The 22680-nt window shown below is 42.6% G+C and overlaps 1 protein-coding gene across 1 annotated transcript in view; it reads right to left on the bottom strand.

The window, feature by feature from the left end:
- Window positions 1-22680, bottom strand: part of LOC119736750 (tyrosine-protein phosphatase 99A-like) — a 31028-nt gene that overhangs the window by 5842 nt on the left and 2506 nt on the right. The window contains exons 2-24 of the mRNA XM_038210762.1: window positions 18427-18540; window positions 15675-15694; window positions 10665-10737; window positions 9919-10157; window positions 8983-9298; window positions 8498-8758; window positions 8267-8401; window positions 7999-8154; window positions 7466-7561; window positions 7179-7220; window positions 6584-6889; window positions 5122-5412; window positions 4744-5031; window positions 4388-4605; window positions 4052-4121; window positions 3689-3794; window positions 2592-2829; window positions 2203-2290; window positions 1793-1869; window positions 1456-1492; window positions 1064-1161; window positions 656-775; window positions 180-331 (exon numbers count right to left, since the gene is read on the bottom strand). Of these exons, the coding sequence (XP_038066690.1) occupies window positions 180-331; window positions 656-775; window positions 1064-1161; window positions 1456-1492; window positions 1793-1869; window positions 2203-2290; window positions 2592-2829; window positions 3689-3794; window positions 4052-4121; window positions 4388-4605; window positions 4744-5031; window positions 5122-5412; window positions 6584-6889; window positions 7179-7220; window positions 7466-7561; window positions 7999-8154; window positions 8267-8401; window positions 8498-8758; window positions 8983-9298; window positions 9919-10157; window positions 10665-10737; window positions 15675-15694; window positions 18427-18540 (3541 nt within the window). The remainder of the gene's footprint in view (window positions 1-179; window positions 332-655; window positions 776-1063; window positions 1162-1455; window positions 1493-1792; window positions 1870-2202; window positions 2291-2591; window positions 2830-3688; window positions 3795-4051; window positions 4122-4387; window positions 4606-4743; window positions 5032-5121; window positions 5413-6583; window positions 6890-7178; window positions 7221-7465; window positions 7562-7998; window positions 8155-8266; window positions 8402-8497; window positions 8759-8982; window positions 9299-9918; window positions 10158-10664; window positions 10738-15674; window positions 15695-18426; window positions 18541-22680) is intronic.

The following is a 22680-nucleotide window of genomic DNA, read 5'->3' as shown; positions in this document are numbered from 1 at the left end:
GAGGTATTTTGCTGAAGTATGTTAACAATATACTAAATATCTCCTAAATTGCAAATTCGCTAATTCGGAATATGACTTATCTCCCTGATACTATGAGTTAATTTTGCGATATCTTTTTTTTGGGGGGGGGGGGGATATGTTAAATGTATATTAATATGATTGGATACATTCGACTTTACCTGCAATGCACCAATGTGCGTCCCGGGTTATGGTGTCCGTTGACCAATCGCATGAAGTTGAGCAATGGTGCTGGGTACTCTGGCGGCTGCATGTCGGGCCAGGTGGTGTAGTGAAATTGCTTCACCAGTCTGTTACTTTCTTCACAGCCAACCTGTATGAATAGTCAGTTTGCATTTAATATTCATGCTTCTCAACAAACTCAGCGCTCAGATTTTCTAAAACATTAATCCAGCCTTTTTAAATTAAGTCTTGGTATTTTTTTTTGAAATGCATTACTGTGTCACTTTACTGGTATAATGACATGGTTGTTGCTTATGTTTGTCAAAATAAACAACCCAATTAAAATTCCCCGCCCCCAAAACAACACTTAAGTATAATTTAGATCACGCTTTGTGCCACGCCGGCATCAAGTAAATATTATGATAAATCCAAAAATGAACCAAGCCTCCCTGACCCAAATAGGTCTGGAGATTACCTGGTGAATGCTGAAATTGCGAATGGTGTAATCCAGGAAGACATCCTCTTTGTCTGTAGTTACCACGATGCCTGAGATGGTGGTAGATCCTGTATCAGCCCAGTACTGAAGGCACTTCCTCTGAATACAGAAACAAATATATAAAATGGCTTGACCATGTTAGATAAAAGGATACCTTTGTTTAGATGAATTTAGAAATCAAATCACTAGAGAAATACAGCGTGTTGTTTCTTGCTTTGTCGTAGTTCTTGTGTTATTTTGTTTCCAAGATTAATGCCTTTGGGTTGCTTTAATCTTTCTAGAGATTACCTTTTCCAATATCTTTCTATTTGTTAATAAAATTAAGCATAATTTTAATTTTTAATAACGAAATCACCAAAATAAAATAAAAATAAAAATCAACACTACCTTGCCGTTCTCAAACGGATTGGTGAGCATGACAATCTTATCGATGCCCAACTGCCAGACCATTCGCCAGATGTCCTTGATGGACGCCTTGTTGGCTCCTGCAAAGTAAATAACAATGGGTTAGTTAATACATCGCAGTAGCACCGTGTATAGTCACATCTGTTTGTTCATTTATGTGGTTCTGAAAAGAAACAGTTTGGTAATAAAACAGTGTACTATGTCAATAACAGTTGTTGGTATTTCAACAGCTGTGACTACGTGCAAGCTTATTATCATTTCATTACGGGAATTACATAATTAGGTAGATAATTCGATGGTTGCATCACTCGATTTTATCTACGCCGAAACCAATCTACAAGACAAAATTACGTCACATTTGCGACTGCATTTACCTTGGCTGGCGACATACTTGTTCTTCGTCTTGTATCCCTGCAAAGCAAAGGTAATTTAAAACGTATTGATTTATTTTAATTTGGCACAAACTCACATCCCACAAGATAATTGATTTGATAACAATTTATCAAAGAATATTTGCAGCCAAATGTACTAATTCATATCTTGTGTTCGAACATGTGATGGAAATAATTTCATTTGACATTTAATTTTCTTTTGAACAAATATGTCTGACTAAGTCTGAATTTGAACCTGCGTCAGCCTGAAAACCTCGAAAACGCTGGAAAACGGCGTTTAACTCAGCTCAAACGAGTTCAGCATTAGATAACGGCTTACATTGATATAGCAGGCATTGATGTAGTCTGAATGGGGATCACCCTCCAAGGGGTCAAGTACAACACGGGAATGGTCATCTGCGTACAAAACATTGAACAAAGTTGAACAAAACAAAACCAAAACAATGACTCCACTTCAAACGATGCTTCTAAGAAACTGTGACATATTTTTTTTTTTTTTTTTTACATCATATTGTATCCGGAAAATGGAGATGATCCTTATCTTACAAGCTTACATTAATTGCCACTTTAAATGTACTTATTTTCGCAACCTTTACAAACCTCCAAATTGACTGCATGGTTAAACTGTAAACTTTTATTGCAATGAACATTGTTGTAACAATTTGAACAATGCTGCATTAATTTAAACAGTGCTATCAAATGTATACCAAAATAAACGGAAATACACACATGCAATGACATTGACGTATCGGTTCTTCGCCCTGTTCTCTGGTTTCGCTGCCACTGTCCATGGATATAGTTGACCGTCGGGAAGCGACTGAAGTACACAAAAACAAATTATGTTTCATTATTTTATTAATGTTATAGTTGGTTTTCCATGATTAGTCCAGTGTGCGAATTGTGTGAATTTACCACAACAAAGCTAACTACTTTAGGAAATGGATAAAAATAGAGACACGATACTTTACATTGTAAACACTGCGTCTTATACAGATGGCTTTCAGCTGACATAAAGTGCTAGACGAGTGCCTCCTTTCTCTTGATCGGATCGAAAAAAGTGTTCAATCGGGATACTTCGTAAGAGGCAAGTTGTGCGTGGTTTTATAAGGCGTATTTACCTTGTAGTCTGCCTGGAATCCATTATCACCCACCGCCTCCTTCTGGCGGATGTATTCAGCAAGCTCTTCCCTCCGGACGGGAGGTGGTGGTACGAATTCCAGCTGTTCCTTGCCCTCTTCTTCTGCTGGTGGTTCTGGCCCGGCCTGCTTCTTGCATGGTTTACGAGGGGACTTGGATTTATGGCGGTGGGGTGTATCGTTGACTGCTGCTCCATCGTTGACATTACTGTTAACTGAAGATTTTTCATCAGTAAAACAAAGAGTGAATTACCGTTGTGATTCTTGAGAGTCACCTTATGTCTTCAAAATAACTCACTGGAAAGTGATTGCAGATTGAAGATCATTTAAAAAATAGCTATTAAACTTAATGCGATAACATAAGATATGAGACGCCACATTCAAATTCTTAAATACTTTAGTTATTTTTATGCGAAATATTTACATGAAGTCAAAATATGTATTTGTACTTGTCGGGTTGACTGATATCATTTTCAACGTAGCTCAACCTGGAGTATACTGGATTATGTTGCACCTATTATATATCCTGTTCCAAAACTTGATATAACATAAATGTTTTTCAAAAGGCACGTAGAGAAAAATACATGTTAAGACGAGCAGAAATGACTATTTTTGGTTTTGCAATTGTGCTGTCAAGGATGAAGAAAATAAATCTCCTCAAAAATTGAAGGTTTACCGCGAGTCAAAGTTGGAGCCTTTGCGTTCAGTGGAATGTCAGATTCATCACTGTGTTGTTTTTCCTGACTGGCTCTCCTTCTTCGAAATAAAACACCAATAAAGACAGGCAAATAAAACAAATTGATTGAATGGATTGATAGCCTAAACCACCTGTATCTTTATTGCATCAAATATATTATTATCTAAAGTATTCCAAAGAGGAAAAGGGATTCTTGGAGGAGGATCAAAGCTTGACAACTTTTCTTTTTGTCAAAGAAGAAACTGTTGCAAAGTTATACGTGACAAAACATAACAAGCTTGTTGATTTGCTGTTATAGAGCATGATACACAGGTTAGGTGTCAGTTAGTAGCTAGTTTAGATCTGTGACAATTTCTAATCAAGTTTCGTTTTTGATGGTTACCTCTTGTAGACTACAAAAGCAACGACAAATCCTAAAGCGAGGATGACAACGACGACCGCGACAGGTACTATCACGGCAAATTGCGAAGGCACTTCGAATTTCTTTGCTGCGAAACAAAGATCGACAAACACAAGGTTAGTCATGAAATATAGATACTACATTTATGGACTCTTTCAGCAATCAAAGTGTTTCATTTCATCGTTCAGTCTGTCTAGACTGCACTTTAAAACTATTGACGGTGAACGCCATCACTTTGCAATTTGTGAACAAAACTCAAGGAAATAAAATATCTTAATTACTAGAGAAATATAAAATGACCAAAACACTAAAAATCAAAGATTGCGACAAGAAGCATTACCATACCTTCGATTAGGGTGGTCGCAAATACTTTTTCACTCCACGGACCTGCGCCAACAGACGTTTCAGCTTGCACCTTATGACATTTGAATAAAAGAGTATCATTATAAAAAAATCGCGAAGAATGTGATTTTATCCTGTTCTCGCATGCAGTAATATCAGTCGTTTTTTTTTTATAATAGCCTGCATGCAAGTTATGAATTATTTACTCATCATGTTAAACAGCACCAGTAAAAGAAAATACAATTTATGCCACAAAAAGTTGCCAGGACATACGGGCTTTTGAAATCAAACGTCTCTCCAGATTTTGATAATTCTGTTTAGAAATGACAAAGTATTTACCTGCAAGAAGTGTGTCTCATTCGTTTCAAGGCCCGTTATCTCATACATTAATTGCACCACATTGTTGATCAGCGTTAGTTTTCCTGACTGTCCACTCCTCCAGTACCTAACGGTGTAATGGATGATGATTCCTTGTGGAGGGTCGGGCTCTGACCACTGGAGAGTGATGGATACGTAATCAACGTTCTGAATGGCAACATCTAAGGGTACTGTGGGCTCTGTGTGACCAACGATCAAGCAATCAGGGTGAAGTTTAAGAAGGCATATGCAAGCGTTAGTAAATGATGGCTAAGGCAGCCATTAACACAGACTTTTGGTCAAAGTTTTAAGTAATGGTATTTTCAAACAGCACGTACCTGCTTCATTAGTTCTCTGATTGACAACGTCACTGTATGGCCCTGCCCCAGCACTGGTGTTTGCAGCAACTTGAAAACTGTAGTTAGTGAAGGGGATTAAACCATTTATCTCAACTTGTTCGGCTGTGAATACATTGAAGATGAGTCGTGACCCTGGTCCACTCAGCTTGTACGTGTAGCCTGTGATTATGCCACCTCGGCTTCCACACGCTGGCTGACTCCAGGAGAAAGTCAGGCTACGTTTTGATGTTGAAGTGACGGTAACTTGCTGTGGTGGTGCAGATGGCGCTAAAGGAAAATAGTTTAAGATGGATCAGATTGAATTGAGCTGATCCGTATGCGCAAAATTGTAGGTTTATAACTGGAAAAAGGTGTTACCTTTGGTGCTGGTATGAACACTTGTTGTAACTGTTTCTCCGGAGCTTTCATTCACCTTGGCGAAAATTTGTATCTCGTACATCGAGTTGGCGAACAGACCAGGTATCTTTGTCGAAGTAGTTCCAGAACAAAGACAGTGCTGGATGAAGGTAGGCGGGTTGATGGGTAGGCAACCCTCTTTGTTTTGCAGTGCATATTGGACGAAGTAGTTGGCACAGTACACCTCACGCCAGCTGAGTGTGACTCTGGCAGAATCGTAAGAAGTCACCACCACAGGGGAAACGGAAGGATCTGACACACACACACACACACAAATATAACCCATGGAGCGTTTATTCGCAAGTTGTACTAATTATCATCATTGAATGCCCACAGCTGATAACTATCAAACTGGTAACACTCAGTGTTGTAGTCGAGTACCAAGTTTTCCGAGTACACACAGTGCCGAGTACGGGTCGAGTCCGAGCACTTTTAGTTGAGTCCTGGGCCAAAAATCAGAGTTCGAGTTTTTCAGAGTCCGAGTTCGAGTACAAAGATATCGAGTACATCCCGAGTACATTTTTAAACTAAAGCATTATGGAAATTAGCACCGTTACTTACATGTGATATGTAAAGTAATTACCCAGTATTCCAAGAAATTAACAAGTACACGTTATTAAAAAGTGTTGTTTTTGCTTGGAATTCTTGATTTATTGACGATCTTCCTCATTCTGAAGGTTAGGACAAGAGTCAAAGGTGCTTATTGAAGTTGGAAGTTGTTCCAGACTTCTCCGAAATCTGCAGCCCACATGACTTGCATACTGCGCCGTGCTGCTTCTGTCCGTTAGCGAAATATTCCTTGTGATCTCTAAACCCCCAAGATATAATTTCTGACAAAAAAGACATGTCTACGTCTGGATCGAACTCGAAAATGTCTCGCGTTTCCAACAAAGAGTGGTGTGCGCAACCTCCTCCCCACGGATACGATCTTTCCGCGCCTTGTTAGTTAGAATGTGATGAAGCATGCAGCCCAAGGAAAGAAGGTTGCGATTTATTTCGCTGGTATTCTTGTAGTATTCAGTAGGAATAGGACAGTAAAAAATGTGCACCAGCGATACTGCGAGCGCTGCCAATACCCATTCACATATGCTCGATTTAGAGTCGATAACGAATTAATACTTTCATCATTTTCATATACACTCTGTGAAATTTTGGTCAAAGTTTAGAATCGAAAAATTAGTATCGAAAAAATCCGAATTTTCTTTCGAGAACTGCGCGACTCGGATCGAGTTCACCGAGTACAATTTGTCGAGATAAGGGACGAGTCCGAGTACAAAATTACGAGTTCGTGCCGAGTTCTTGGTTTTTTGAGTACTTATGATCGACTACGGGCCAAGTACTTATTGGTAATCGAGTTGTACGAGTACTCCAACACTGGTAACACTTAGTTATTGATTTCAGAAAAGTGGCTCTTTCTACTCACTCTCTTGTCTAAGCGTGGTTCCTGATGTCGACGCTTCAAGTCCTTGCGTACCATTGTACAGAGGGCGAATGTAAACCATATAGGTTGAACTAGATATCAAACCAGTGATGACATGACTGGTAGTTTGACCATCGAGTGGACCTGGAAGTGATACCCACTGTGGAGATTCAATCTCTTCACATTGGCCCCTGTTTGTCAATGCATACTCCAGTATGTAGCCAGAGACACATGGATCTGGTTGCCAGGAAACTTGTAGTTGATATCGATCGATTGGCATCACTTTTAGTCCTAGAACGCCATTGTCAGCTACAATGGAAAGACGGGTGCAGCAATGACAGTGACCAGATAAAATGATCCGACAAAGTTAAAATGATAATACAATGTACAACAGTTGAAGCAGTGTTACTGAAAAAATAGCATTGTACATGTTCATCCAGTGTAGTCTGTGGCCTCATTCCCTCTTTTTTCCCTGTTTTATCTGTAAGCTCATCTCCTTCCTCGAGAGGGTGCAATGTCATAATGTCTGTTTTGATTAAGTTTAGATAACGGGTCATAATCATACTTTGTGTAAATGAAAGAAATGTAATCAACTTACTAGAACACTGGCAGTTACTTCCGAAATAGAGTGGTATGCAATCTGGAATGAAAGACATACACTGTACATTTTAGTATATTAGTTTTTCCATGGTATAACGTATCTATACACTTGTTTAAATGTGTAAACATTCTTTGGGCTTCTCCCTATTACCCAAGTGTGTCCTTACAACTTAAGTTTACTTTGAAAAACAAATAATTCGAATACTTCAACTGTCGCTTCTGATTGTCATAGTAAAATATAATCCTTCAACAAGCTTGTTGCGATACAAGTCTGCGTTCTCTTACTTCCAGTACATTCTCCCGTATCCTTCTCGCAGGAATCGCCAGATGAACAGTGACATGTCTGTCTACAGTCGGCTCCATACTTCCCTTCACTACATTCTAATTTTGATAAAAAAAAACTCGAGTGAATCAAGGTTGCAACTTGGGACATGAGATAGTGCTTGCCCTATGTCAAGACCGTTGGACAAGAACATTTCTGATATGGAAAGTATCCGCTCACAGCAAAAAGGTCATTTCATGCAATAATAGGAGTTTCATGTCATTTGTTGGCAATTTGGAAACCCTTGGTCTTAAATTAAAAAAAATAGTGAACAACAATAGACCTATAGAAAACAATACTCGTCAAGAATCAGCAAGGCTCAACAGAGACTAATTGGAAAGAACATCTCTGATATTATCAATATCAACTGAAGAAAAAGCCAAATTAGAAAAAAAAGTAGTGTTTGTTGGCAATCTGCAGATTCTTGGACTGAATATAAATATCAACGAGTACCCAACACGAAATAGTGGACAAGATTTTGATAATTCCATAATACCTTGCATACAGTCTAGTCCCATATACCCAGCAGCACAGGAGCATCCGTAAGGATCAGGAAGACAAAACAAACGACCCCGGCAAGCGTCGTTGTGTGGATCAGTGCTATCAGAACAGGTATGACTAGCATTCTGGCCAAAGATGTGACGCCCGTGAACTGAATGTCAGAGAACGACATCACCAGAATTAAAATTAAAAGGTTAAACGGAAACAGAATATTTGTTACACAAGAAGAAAACTTAATATCAATATCATATGTTTATTGTTACCTTGCTGGCAATATTCTCCGCTGAATCCCGGAGCGCAGATACACGTTCCCGTCTTGTCATCACAGATACCTCCATTGTAGCATCGACGACAGGTGTTCTGACATGAATCCTGGCCCCACATTCCTGCGGCACAACCTGTATATACATGTGTAGAATGATCGCAATAATGATATTTAGAAAACAAAAACTTATACTTTGAGGCAGTTATAGGCAGAAATGCTAAAGAAATACCTCTCACAATAAGTCTCATGAATCCATGTTGTTGTTGACTTTCTTGGCCAGAGACGAAGCAGCTGTATATTCCTCCATCATCTACAGCAGCGTTACTGATATTCACACTTAGCTGGCTGTTCCGTGCTGTGTCATCGCCATTATGCTTCCATCTGTAGTTGCTGTTAGCAGATGAATTCACATTCTCCATCTGTAGTACCACCGACTCTCCGATATTGGCAATCTGTGTTCGCTGTGTAGGTCGTGTATGGACTGTGCCGTCTGCAATGAAATCACAAAACATTGCAATAATGAGTAATGACCATGAAAACTCACCTGTTACAATCTTTTGTGAGGAAAACCTCCCCAGCTCCATAATCTGTAAATACAACTAAATAAAACCAGGGAGCGAAGAAGAGCAAAGACAATAGATGGATGTATATTTGAAATAATAGGCAGTGCTTGATATCAGACTGCAACGTTTCCTTGCCGTCATATCAGCTTACCATCTTTGTTTAATATGATTGTCTGTATCCTGGTCACATTTTCATTTTGGACAGCTTGAGCGTAGAAAACACCCGTTCGGTCAATCCCCGCTGATTCAGGTAACGTACTGGACAGTGTAACTGCACATATCGTCTGTGGATCATCCACAACCATCGATCCTGTTGGTAATTCGACATTGCTACCTCCTGTGGTCAGTTGTCTGCCGAAGATTATCCCAGCGGAGGCATAGTTAGGACCCTTGTAAGCTTGGATGACTGCAGTGTCGTCTCCAGTCTGGCCAATACGAGCGGGGTTAGCAACCAGAGTAAAATCTACACCGATATATGGGGAGTTAAATTGATACAAAAAATGTTTAAATATACTGCCGTTGCTGCCTAGGTCTGCTCGAGTGGGACAAATAAAATTCTCATCAAAAATCTTTAAAGGATTTTTCTCAGAAGACAAAACATATCAAGGGATATTGCTTGCAATGTTTCACATAGTAAGCGCACCACTCAAATAAAATGTCCTCTTTAGTTTACTATACTACATTTGAGGTTGTGGCACTTTAATGTATTTTACAATTATTTTAAGCCGTTTCAACGTTCTCATCAAAATGCCATAATGAATTATTCAAATCCGATACAGGAATGTAACGAAAAATATATATTCCATCAATAAAATATTCCAAAATGCAACACTCTTGGGAATTTGATACTCTTGGTAATCCGTTAAAGATTCATAGTAGCTAAAAATGCTAAATATTTCATCATATTTGAAGTTTGGAATCTGTTGTTGAAAGTTATATATTTTTTATTTCCCCGGCAAATTTTCATTATGCAAAATGTTGAAGATATTAAATATATCGTGAACCACGATGTCATTTTCCTCGTAACTATAAGATGAATCGTCAAGACATTATTATTCTGTCTTTGCTTGCAAACATTTGCATTCGTCTTACCTTCAACAGTAGAAGTGTCTTGGATTTCCACCACCATGACTTCGGCCAGGCTCAGAATACCATTCGTTTTTTGCACACTGACGTATCTAGCGGAGACGATGGGATCCGCGATGAAATCAATCGTTGCTCCGTTAGTTGCCTGAGAACTTCTGACTGCATCTCCTATCTGTGTGTTCTCTGAGAAATCTGATGGATCCAAACCAGCCCGCACTACAGCACCTGCCAATCTTTTACCTGCAAGTAATTCATTTTGTAACGCCGTAAAGTAATGGGAATTATTTGGACCCACGGGCTTTGCACGTTCCTGGTTATTCAAGAACCCCAATAATGGACTCTATAAAGTTAGATTTGTTTTAATATTTATTTTTTGTTGGTAAAAAGCTTTAATCAACAGTTTTGTGTTTTTAGACGTTTTAAAATTTATTTCTCGAAAAATTTATTTCGAATCTCGTATTGTGCACAACCGATTTCCGACTAAAAACATTTACCCTCGGATGTAAATGCACACCTGAGTTAGTTTGGTTAAATTGAATTAATGACAAAACGCATCACTTTTATGTTTAACATAAATTCTGACTGAACTGCACATCGAAATAGCCCCATATCTGGAAAGGAAATGGATTGTTCGTATATACACTGCGATAAAAATTGGATGGATAATGCTGAAGGCGAACGCCAAAATGGAGAATTTTGTTTTCCAATCGACGAGCGTGGCTTGGAAGACATGTATAGAAAACTTACCATAGCCATCGACTCTGTTGATTATTGTAATTTTCTTCAAGCAGTAGATAGCTTCAAGATCTACTCTCCACCACTGATTCGGGGCATCATCTATAACAAATAATATATCCGTGCACAGTACATAATTACCTCGTCCCAATGGCGTAAATCTGTGTCGGCGAGTGGGGGACTGTGGATGACCATACGGCAAAACCCAGACAATCGTCAAATTCGAAATGTACACGACATCCATATTTGTTGGCTTGCACAATCACAGTGGACATCAATTCATTACGTCAAAATCATCCGTAATTATGAAATTAATCGAATGTGAGATATTGTGTAACCCCTGTAAATTCATTATGCGGGGCGTTTTTAGTGAGACATTTTTCGGTTATTCGTTTTGATGTGTTCGGACAATGTGGCCCTCAGCAAAAGGGATGAATGACGAAAAGAACCAAATTCAGAAGCTTATATAATACAACATCTCTGCTGGAATAAAGGACAATAAATGATTATTTTGTGCAATTTTCTATTGCAATTGATACAAATTACAATAACCCCTTTCCGAAATAGCCTAAATACTATCTGTTATGCAACACCTGAATTAATCCCCGTCATTGGTGTGTCGTTGATCACGTGTCATTGAAGTATTTGTCCCAACCCACGGCCCGGCCGCACGGCAAAAATAGAAGATCCATTCCACGGTAAATAGAAGTTCCATTGCGCGGTCACACTTTTGACGTCACCCTTTTGGATTCATTCAGGTTTTTTTTTATAAAACAAATAATGAATGTTTTATATTCATGACTGATGTGTAATGTACCATTCAAGTCCACTTCTGGGACTCTCTTACCTGTTAAGCCTTACATTTGCATATTTCTCGCCCAAGGCTCCCAATCGCTAGCGTTTTATACCACAGTAAATAGCGCTTTCAGCGCCCAGGCCCTCTGTACCCTCATCAGTCTGGTACCCTCGTCCTCTTTTTCTCTAGCGCTCACACGAGTGAGACGTAGTTTTCTCAAGCTCCCGAAGAATTTGCCTTTTCCTTCCGTATATTGCTAAGTATCGATTAAAGTAACATTAAAATTAGTTGTACCCAAAGTGTGTGTCGTCTTTTCATTTTTTTGTGAAGAAAAATACCACTCCTTGGATATATTTTTGCTGTTTTCGTTACTGGAAAATCACCAGTTCCATCGGTTCGTTGTAGAATCATGGCAGAGTCACGCGAGGCTAAGCACGTCATTACTCCACCTAATTTTGTTATGTGCGGCGCTTGTCGCTGCATTAAACTCCGGGCACGTGTGGACGCTCATGATTTATGCCCACGTTGCCGTTCATGCACCCCAGAACATACATGCGAGGTATGCCATACTCTGGGAGAAGACGAATGGGACGCAGTTTCGGCTTGGCTTAATTCACGGTCGCCATCGGTGGACTCGGCAGTGAGTAATTCTCCCGGGTCATCACAACGCAAACGATCGACCAAGAAAAAAATCGGAAACACCTAAGTCGTTTACCGGGGACACGCTTTCCGGGCCTCTGGCCCCCGGTAAGAATACCAAACACGCTGGGGGTGCGCCTTCCGGGCCTCCAGTCCCCATGCGTACTTCAGACAGCAACCGACCAAGCCACCCATGTACCGGAAACACGCTTTCCGGGCCTCTAGCCTCCGGTACACCGGGCGCAGGGAATAGGGCTACACCTGCCGTGCCTCTAGCCCCTACTCCCGGTGAAAAAAAATAAAAAAATCGGACCACGCCGCCGGGTCCGGAGCTATGCCTTCCGGGCCTCTAGCACCGGTGCCCCGGAGAGGGATAACAGGGTGGCTCCTTCCGGACCCCTAGTCCCGACTTCCGGCAAAGCGTGCGGTAAGAAAGTGGGCCGAATCGGGGACGAGCAGACGTCCTCCGCGCCCTTAGCCCCCAGTGCCGGAAATATCACGCTGGACCGAGATGATCCGGATAATTTCCGGGATACAGATCCGACCAGGATGGAAACCAGGTCGCCCGGGACTCACCGGAGCCGGAGAGATACTGTTTCGAAGGGTAAGCATCGCCATCACAAGAAACCCCGGCACCGTTATTATAGCTCCAGTTCCTCTTCGGTGGAGTCCGTCTCGAGCTATTCTTCGGGCTCCCGACGCTCGCGTCGCCGGAGCTCTCGATCTAACAGCATAAAACATATGTTGTTTCAGGGTTTCCAGCAGTTATCGGCCACGATAACATCGTTTGTTCCTAAACCGACTGGGCAAACTTCGGTCAACGAACCTATTACTGTTAGCCTTTCAAAGGATCATGAGTCAGGTGATCAGATGTCAGTTTTTCCCTCCGATAATTTATCTTCGGATTCTGACAACCGTCCACGTCCCCGTGCAGCCGTAGACAAACAATCGGCTTCAGCTGAGGGTCACAAAGATCAATCCGCTGAGCCCGAGTGCCGGGGGGAGGGCGAAATGCCTAAAATTTTTCCACGGTCGTCTCGTCCAACGACGAGTCTGCCATTTCGTTACCTCTTTCCGCTTCTGACCAAAGATTACGGGTATTGATGAAAGACATAGTCAGAGTGCTCAACATATCATCGGCCGACGAACCGACGCCAGATGAAAGTGGCCGCCGATCCTACAAAAAACGTACGGGCCCGGCTGACTCCCGGACTCAGGATCAAGACATTAGCGGCGGTAAGCGACGAAGGATACACGGCCGTTTCGGGTACCGCGGTCTGATTTTGAGGAATTTCTTTCAGTCCCGGCTATGTCAGATAAGGTCAAAGATAAAATCGCGGCCGATTCTACTGGCCGTACGTCACGTAAATCTCCATTTGTCAGCCGTGAAAGAAATAAAATGGAGGACACTCTTGCAAAAGTTGACACAGCATCCCGAGCAGGGTTGCGAGTGTCTTGTATTCTGCAGCTTTTGTCTGAGTTTCTTGTCTGTTCTTGTGAAGCAGACTCTCCGGTATCTCCTGAGACAACAGAACCAGCATTTCGTTGCTTGGACGATTGTCTCCATATTTGCATCGACCAGTTTGTCCGAGTGTCCATGTGTGCTACTACAGCTCGTAGTGCCAATGTTCTGGATGCCATTTTTCTCCCATCCGAGGGAGCAAGGGCACGCCTTGAATCACTTCCCCTTTTGGGAACAGATTTGTTCAATGGGGAGTTTCAAGAGGCCATGGGGGCCAAGGCCAAACGTTTGGAGGCTACAGACAAAATAAATCTGCGAAAGCCTACAAGCGCAAGCACCACATCTGTTAGGGGGAATAAACAACCTGCTAGTACTGGTAGCCAGCGGTTTCCCCGTAAGCCTTTGAAGCCCTTTCGTGGGCGTGGCCGTGCCTTCACATCCAAACCTAGTCCACAGGATCCGGATAAATTAAATCCATCCAGTTCATCCACCACCGGGTCGCGAGAGCGCACCTTTCGACCCTCATACACTCCCTGGCCTAAATCAAGTTATGGAGGCTACCGCCGGGGATCCTTGCGTAAATGACTATTCAACTACTACGGCCTACTACACCGGGCCAGTAGGAGGCCGTCTCAGACATTTCGCAAGGATTTGAGCCGTTTTCTGTCAAGACAAGTGGGTACAGGACACCGTAAGGCAGGGGTATGCATTAGAATTTACAAGCACACCCCATCGGGCTTTACTCCACATCCAACTCCTATTCCAACAGACAAGCAAAAACGCCTTGCACTAGAAAACGAAATTCAGACCCTACTCCATAACAGGCAATTCACCTGGTTCAACGGGGAGATACCAGGCACGGATTCCACTCGTCATTCTTCCTAACACCAAAGAAGAACCCCGGCGAGTGGCGTCCCACACTGAATCTGAAACCCTTAAACAAGTATATACGGCCCAAAAGATTCAGGATAGAGACGCTGCGTACAGTCCTCGATGCTCTAAAGGTATCAGCTTGGGCATCCTCACTAGATTTACAGGATGCATACCTACACGTTCCAATTTCAAAGGACCATGTTCATTTCCTGCGGTTTCGGTACGACGGGAAAACTTACGAGTTCAGTTGCCTTCCGTTTGGTCTTTCAACAGCCCCAAAGGTGTTTACCAGAATAGCAAAAACTGTTGCATCAATTCTGCGGAAAAGGAACATTCAGATTTTTGTTTACCTCGACGATTGGCTCGTCGTGGGCTCAACCAGAGACGAGACTCTAAGGGCAATCAGTCTAACGCAAGATCTAGCAGTCCGGTTGGGCTTTCTGATAAATCAGAAAAAGTCTCATCTGGAACGGCCAGTCTATTTAGGTGCCGAGTTGGATCTCCTGCAGGGCGTTGCTGTGCCTACACAGGAAAGAATTCACAACCTAATAGAGTGAGTAACACTTTTCCTGCCTGCCAAAATAGCCCCGGCCATAGCATGGTTACGTCTTCTGGGGCTCATGGCCAGTATGGTGGACATAGTTCCGTGGTGCTGACTAAGGCTGCGACCCATTCAGCTCCATCTCCTTGCCCACTATCGGCCAAAACTGCATTCAATAACTCATCTCGTACCAGTCGTTCAAGATATTCAACCACATCTACGTTGGTGGCTGAATCCATCCAACCTCAACATAGGTCTGTCTTTCTTTTGAACAACCAAACCGAAAATGACCTGAATGACGGATGCTTCCGACCACGGCTGGGGGCGCATCTCGGCATCGGCACAGAATCAGTTGCGTGGAATTGGAACCCAGACAAGAGGATCCTCCATATCAACGTCCTCGAGCTACTGGCTGTCAGAAAAGCACTGATGCACTTCCAGCGCAAGATAAAAGGGCACGCAGTGCTAGTGAAGTCCGACAACTCCACCGTTGTCTCCTACATAAACCGTCAAGGAGGCACACGGTCCCCTCAGCTTTGTCTACACACTTGGGATCTCCTAATGTGGTGCATCACGAACGACATAACGTTGACGGCACTTCACATTGCTGGCAAGCTGAACTTCATGGCAGATTCTCTCTCCAGAGGGAAAATACTCCCGACAGAATTGACACTACATCCAACTTTAGTCCAGCACATTCTTTCCAAAGGCTCGATCGCCCGCACATAGATCTGTTTGCGTCGGCCTCCAACAACCATCTGCCGGTATACTGCGCACGAAGTCCCGATCCCCATGCGTGGGCAATGGACGCCCTTTCCATAAGCTGGACAAACATGTTCGGATACGCATTTCCACCAATCGCTCTCCTTCCGAAGGTCCTGAGGAAGATAGAGTCGGAACATTGCAAAATTCTATTCTGGCCCCGTCAGCCTTGGTTTCAGAAGATAGTCAATCTTCTGATTCACACAACAATAATACTGCCTCGGAGAGTAGATCTTCTGGCTCAACCCCGCTCTAAAATCCTACCGCCAGAGCCAGAGACACTTCACGTGACGTGTTGGCTATTGTCGAGCAGTCTATCCGAGCAGCAGGACTTTCGGCAAATGCTTCCACCATTGCTGCCCAAAGTCGTAGGGCCTCAACACGACAGTCATATAACAGCCCACTACGACATTATTATACATGGTGCAGAGATAAGTCTGTTGATCCATCCACAGCATCTGTAGGACAAATCAGTGATTTCCTCATGGAACGGTTTACGCAAGGCCTCTCTGTTTCCACAGTTCGAGGCTACCGTTCCGCAATAGCGGCAGTTCATACAGGTTTTTCTGACGGATCACCAGTTTCAAACAGCATCCTCTTAAAACATCTGCACCGGGGTATGTTTGTCAGTCGCCCTCCGCGACAACGATACCTTCTTGGGACTTGGGGTCAGTTCTGTCTGCATTGACGAAGCCGTCATAATTAAATGAGCACCTTGCTAACGCCTCTCTGCTAAACTTGACGTTAAAAACAGTTTTCCTGATAGCAGCAGCTACAGCCAGGAGACGCAGTGAGTTGCATGCCCTTACCATAGAACAGGGTCATGTACGATGGGAACCACATGGAGTTCGACTGATTCCTCATAAAATGTTCCTGACAAAGAATCAGTCATCAACTTTCCAACCATCTGATATTTTTATTCCGGAGATAAAACCTCAATCCGAGATGACAAACGCTGGTGTCCGGTTCGGGCCCTCAAGTGGTATTGCTCCCGAACTAAGCCTCTCAGGGGTGAGACCACCCTGCTGTTCATTACGACAACTCAGCCTTATTCAGGGGCATCACGGGACACGATCTCCCGATGGATAGTTAGGACAATTGACCCTTCTGTACCAGATTGGCCTACACATTCAGAGAACACTGCCAATGCTCATGACACAAGAGCATTAACGACATCATGGGCATTTTTGAAAGGCGTTCCACTACCAAACATTCTACAGGCAGCTGCTTGGAAAACGCCATCAACCTTCGCCTCGTGCTACCTGAAGGACGTTCTAGGCTCAGAGGGTCAAACGGGACGAGTAGCTCGGCTGTCATGGCATCTCATACCAACCGTCAGGACAGGTTGACTGCCTCCAACACCTAGTCGACTGGAACTCCATATACCTGTAGTAGGTGAGTTCTTTTCCACATACTTTGGTAATGTCTACCTATCAATTTTTGTGAGGACACGAGGGGACATACCAATCTAATCATGGTAGTGCTTAGAACAGTAGTACCTATGGCAGCCTCGCCCTAGCCCTGCTCCTATAGACGGTGCTAATCTATGCAAATGTAAGGTTTAACAGGTAAGAGAGTCCCAGAAGTGGACTCCCCAAAATCAAAGGTGATTTGTGAGTCCATGAGGGGACGATACTTACCTGATACTTACCTCCCACCCTCCTTTCCCCACTTGGGGCTCAGCTGGCAGGGATTACTAAGTGCTCGCGATAGAGATAAAGAGGCGAGGGTACCAGACTGATGCGGGTACAGAGGGCCTGGGCGCTGATGGCGCTATTTACTGTGGCATAAAACGCTAGCGATTGGGAGCCTTAGGCTAGAGAAATATGCAAATGTAAGGTTTAACAGGTAAGTATCGTCCCCTCGTGGACTCACAAATCACCTTTGATTTGGGGGATTCCATTTCACTTCGACTCGTGGAATGGACAATTCTATCTGACACATTTTGAAGTTTTTATATTAAAATCCCGCATCTAAAACTAGAGCTTCTATCCTAAGAACTGAGAAGTAATGAAAAATATATGGTGGAAAGGCAACCTTGTATGTCACAACGCATAAAGTTAACAAGCATTACATTCACTGTGTGGACTTCCGAACAAAAGAGGTCCACATAATCCAGGTAGCAGCGACGTTGTGTGGACTTGCCCACGTCCACACAGTGTTTCCCCCTCTCTGGAAAACAGGTTTAGAGGCATTTTGGGTTATTTGTCGCAAAATGAAGAGGAACACTTAAGGGTATCATAGTAAAAATAAATGAGTTGAAAGATTTTTCACAGTGTGCGTAAAATGATTTTTTTCCCACAGGTTTTTCTTAACTACACGAAACAGAGAAATGTCCACACCAGGTATGTAACGTAAACATATATGTGTAGGTTGGTTATCCATTCAGACTGAGGACATGGGACAATGGGATGTGAGCGATTTCAATGGGCTCGAGGACCCAGGTCCTCGGGAGATTTTCGTGTGCTAACCTTAACGTGTAGTAACCTTGGGAGCTGTTGAGAAAAAGTTGCAGTACAAACAAAAGGGAACAAAAGAAGGAAAGGGGCAGGTCCTCATGTGTATAGTAGAAACGAGCTGGGTGCGTGTGTATATGTGGGGATGTCAACACCCCCGTCCCCACCTGAATACCTGATCGGCGCCCATTATTACCAGTATATAACAATGCATGATTCCCATTTTTAAAAGAAATAACGTTTACTTGTGTATGAAATGGTGTATAAATTGCCATCTACTGCATTCTCCGGAAGCGAATCAGCTGGATCAGTAGTTGTACTCTGATTAGTCGGCTTGTCCCGCAGATTGAGGGCCAGACCTGTGTTAAAGGATATTATTAAAGTAAACAGTGTCCATACTTTCAGTTCATATAAGAATGCATTTGAAATTCTGCCACACACATATGTAGCGCGATATGAGACGGAGGGACTCTTCTCCTTTGTGTTGGTTATTGTGTTACCAGAATCTCAGGAATTCTTTTGAGATATATATAGGTGGTGTGTTAGGTAACAATTGTCTAGGGTTTACATAGGGTATAGGGAGATTTTTTTTTGGGGGGGGGGGTACCCCTTTGTCTCATATCGCGCTTGGTATAGCCACACGAAGGCGATTTCGTAAAGCCTCATTCTCATTCTTGGGACAGCATCAAGACGGCTGTATACACGAAATATATCAAAAACAAATTGTATTGCTTTGTTTAAGATTCGCTTTAGAATGATGACAGGTGTATTTCAAACAAGTATCTGCTACTTTCGTACAAATCGCTCTAATTGTTTTTCCCAGGAATGTGAAGATTATTGTCAAATCATTTTGTCTCGAGTCCGCCTTGTGGGGAGACTACAAAAGGAAACCTTTTCAACGTTTACAACGTGGAAACCCTATTTGCTAATGTTAACACTTACTTGGGGCCCTTGGGTACAATGATATGTATCAAAATAGCTATTTTAGTTCCATGAAATTTTCAATTAATCTTGAATTATAGGGCTGTGTGCATGGGAGTCACCAGGATTTTTTCCGGGGGGCAAATTTTTTTTTCCAAAAAAAATCCTTAACTTTTTCGTTATATTCTTTATTCATAATTTTTCCGAGCGTGAGCAGGGGAGCATTTGCGCTACCCCCACCCCCCATCAAATTAACATCAATATGGCTCCGCACCTCTTGTTCCTTTTTCCCCCTCTTTTTTTGGTTTTGTTTGGGGGGGGGGGTAGTGCCCCCTTGCCTCCCCCTTGCGACGCCCATGGCTGTGTGGTAACTTCAGTTTCCCCCACTTAGCATAAGCAAAAGAACAAGTGGTAACAGTCGTTGTCTACCAATTTTATTTCAACTGTAAAGTAAACTTTCCAGGCAAATCATTGATAATTTCCAGTTATCAATGATACATTTCGTGACCCGCATGTAAAGAGTTATGCGCAAAGCCTACGGAAATATGTTTTGCACTTTCAATTTCATGTGTGACATAAAAAAAACCTATAATCTGAATCACAGTCTTTCATTTTGTATAGTCATGTAACAAAGACAGGTATCGGTTCACCGCGTGCAGCCCAGGATTTGCCCTTCATACATTTTGTTTAATTCCTTTGATGCCTTTCTGGTCGGGTGCACATTGCAGGTACTGATGCGCGTATTGGGTCTTAGAACTTGTAAGTGTCATTCAAACCTATAATTTAGTTGCTTTTAATAATTTGCTCTTTATAAATGTCTGTAAATAGTTATTTGATTTATTGTGTATTGAAACAAAAGTAAATCCGGGAGGCGCCCCTGAAGTCTGCCGAGTGCTTGCTGGTTGTTATTCTTTTGGTCGTTCGTGGCCCCACGCCCCGCCCTGCTTGACCCCACGCCCCGCCCTGCTTGACCCCACGCCCCGCCCTGCTTGGCCCGTTACAGTCACATACATGTAATAGGCAACCTCGTCCCCAGTGCTTACTTTGTTTCCAGCCTCGTTCCCAATAGTAAGCACTGGATAGCAAACTTTCTTCTTGCATGTATCTTGATTCGATACCGCAATTGGCTACAAATGGATTTATATGGTGCACTTGGTGTTGTTATTCACAACGTGCAGTACGTATTTTCGCGATTATTCGTCCACGCCTTCTCGAAAATATGCATTTCTTTTTCAACTTGTTCATATTAATATGAAATGTGATACTGCATGTTGTCTCGTTAAGATCGTAACAGTTTGATTTCAAAAATCGTGTTTTCGTAACTCACGCCATGCTCGCGCTGTAACGAATTGATTCTGTTTATACCCCAGACGCCGCATACAAAAACAAACAAAAATGCAACGCACAGGCAGGCACCAGACTATTCTCATTTGCATACGTGTTCAAAAATCTTGCACATGCAAATGATCCAATACCAGGCTGGGAGAGCAGGTAGTAGCTGGCGCGTTCTGCTTGACACCCTGGGGACGAAGTTGATGTACTAGGTTCTTACACAGCCGGTCTAACAAGTCTTATCATGTGTCATAAGCACGCGTGATAACGGGTTTACCACACTCTGAGAACACGCTAGCAAACAGACAAACTTGCAACTACAGTGTGTATGATTTTTTTAAATATACATTTAGAGAATTTTTAAAAAATACTAGCTCCTATTTTCTTTAATAATAACTTTATTTACGCTTCAAGAATGATTGAGTATTGATTTGGAACAGCCTAAACTTATTCTCCAATGATTATGTAAACGAGTTGCATAATCAATGAATCATAGGTTCCAATTAACTATTGATTGGCAAAGAACAATAGGTAAGTTGGCCAACAGAGAGATTGCTGTCATGTTAATCTCCTTTCATCCACTTTGCTGCAAATTGGACCACATTGACATATCATCCCCTGTCTATATCTCTAAATGTAGGTGTCCGAATGAAATAGAGAAAACAGCATTGTGTTGATAAATAATCATTCTTTAAGAGTATATAAGTTGTTATTAAACACAATAGGAGCTATTATTTGTATTTTTTGTTTTCCCTACATGTATACATGTTTATCTATATATATAAGAGAGAGTTTAACTCGGCCTCCGAGACGATGTTTGCTCATGAAAGGATCCGAGACCGCGGGCTCCCGCGGCGCCAAAATCGCTCCACGTCCGTGGAAAAATGCGGAGGGTGTCTTCCGCCGGGTCGGACGCTTCGGGTCGTCCTGATTTTCCCGTACGGACCGGCGATCCGTTTAGTCGATTTTTCGTGACTGCGTTTTGAGCAGGAATTTGCCGTCGTGTGCGCTTTCACGTTGACTGCGTGGCCGCCCCCTGTCCTGGCTTTTTCTGCGTGTCTAGACTGTGCGAGGTCAGCGACGTCAACGTAGGGGTTGCGTTTACGTGTTCTACTCGAGCATTCTGCAAAAGCGTTCACCAAATTGTGGATGGGGTGACCTTGGTAAAATATTTTTTCTCCATGGTGCGTGGCCACCAAGTGCTCCTATTCTTTCATATGCTTCGCTTGCCGCCCCTGCGCCGAGTGCAACGAATACTCAGAAGGACTACACATTAAGTATGCCTTGCGCGGTCTGACCAATCGAAAGTCTACACTGCGTAGTATTTCCGGGCTATGCAAAACTGTCAATGGCAACGCGTACTGCAGCCTGCTCCACACCCTGTAAACGAGGTTGGGTCTACGGTGCTCGCTATTTGAAGCGCAAGCATGTGACGTGTAGTTGCTTCCATAATGTGTTTACAGCTCCATGCTTCCACCACCAAGGCTGAGCGTTGTGAGTTCGCTGCCCGCCACGTATAATCATGGAGGAATAAGAATAGTCTGGTTCCCAGACCAAAAGATTCCGACTATTCCTGATGAATCTTAGGTCAGATAGCCTCCGGTAATACAATGTATTACAATTTACATCACGTGACTAAAACGGGAGGAATTCCTCCTTTTTCCGAAAATGTCCGAAGTTTGCCGAATTCATTTCGTCGACTATCGGATAGTGTCCGAGTATTTCCGAGTATAATATAGGTTTTATTAACTGCTAATTGCTTATTAAAAACTTTAAAAAACTAGTTGATAATTAATATCCATTGCTTTTATTTAGAAAACTTGAAATTCAACGACGAATTTGCACTCGGATCGTATACGAGGGGCGAACTTTTTGCTGCGTCATGCACTAGTTTGAATTTGACGACCGTTACCGGCATTTTTCAAAACTCGGCGTGGTCTCAATTTGGCTCCGCCTGCTTACAGTGCTGTTTGGGTGTCTAACTTTGAAGATTCCAGGTCAAAATTAGTCAATGTTTTCTTACAGAAGTATTAAACTGTATATCGTAACTGTATGATATATGAAGCAAGTGACTTATTTTTAAAAAAATGATCGGAACATTAAAAGCTTTATGTGATTAAGTGAATTCGGAAACGAAGCCGAGCTTTGAAAAAGGGCCGTCAATGTCGTCATGTTTATTTTTAGCCACGGAGGCTGCCTGACCTACAATTTAGACGTGTAGACGTCGGGGGAAATTGTCAGGTCGG

This window comes from Patiria miniata, unplaced genomic scaffold (genome assembly GCF_015706575.1).
Source record: "Patiria miniata isolate m_02_andy unplaced genomic scaffold, ASM1570657v1 HiC_scaffold_3, whole genome shotgun sequence".
Taxonomy (NCBI): domain Eukaryota; kingdom Metazoa; phylum Echinodermata; class Asteroidea; order Valvatida; family Asterinidae; genus Patiria; species Patiria miniata.
Note: the sequence above shows the minus strand (reverse complement) of the source record. Positions and strands in the feature narration are given on the sequence as shown.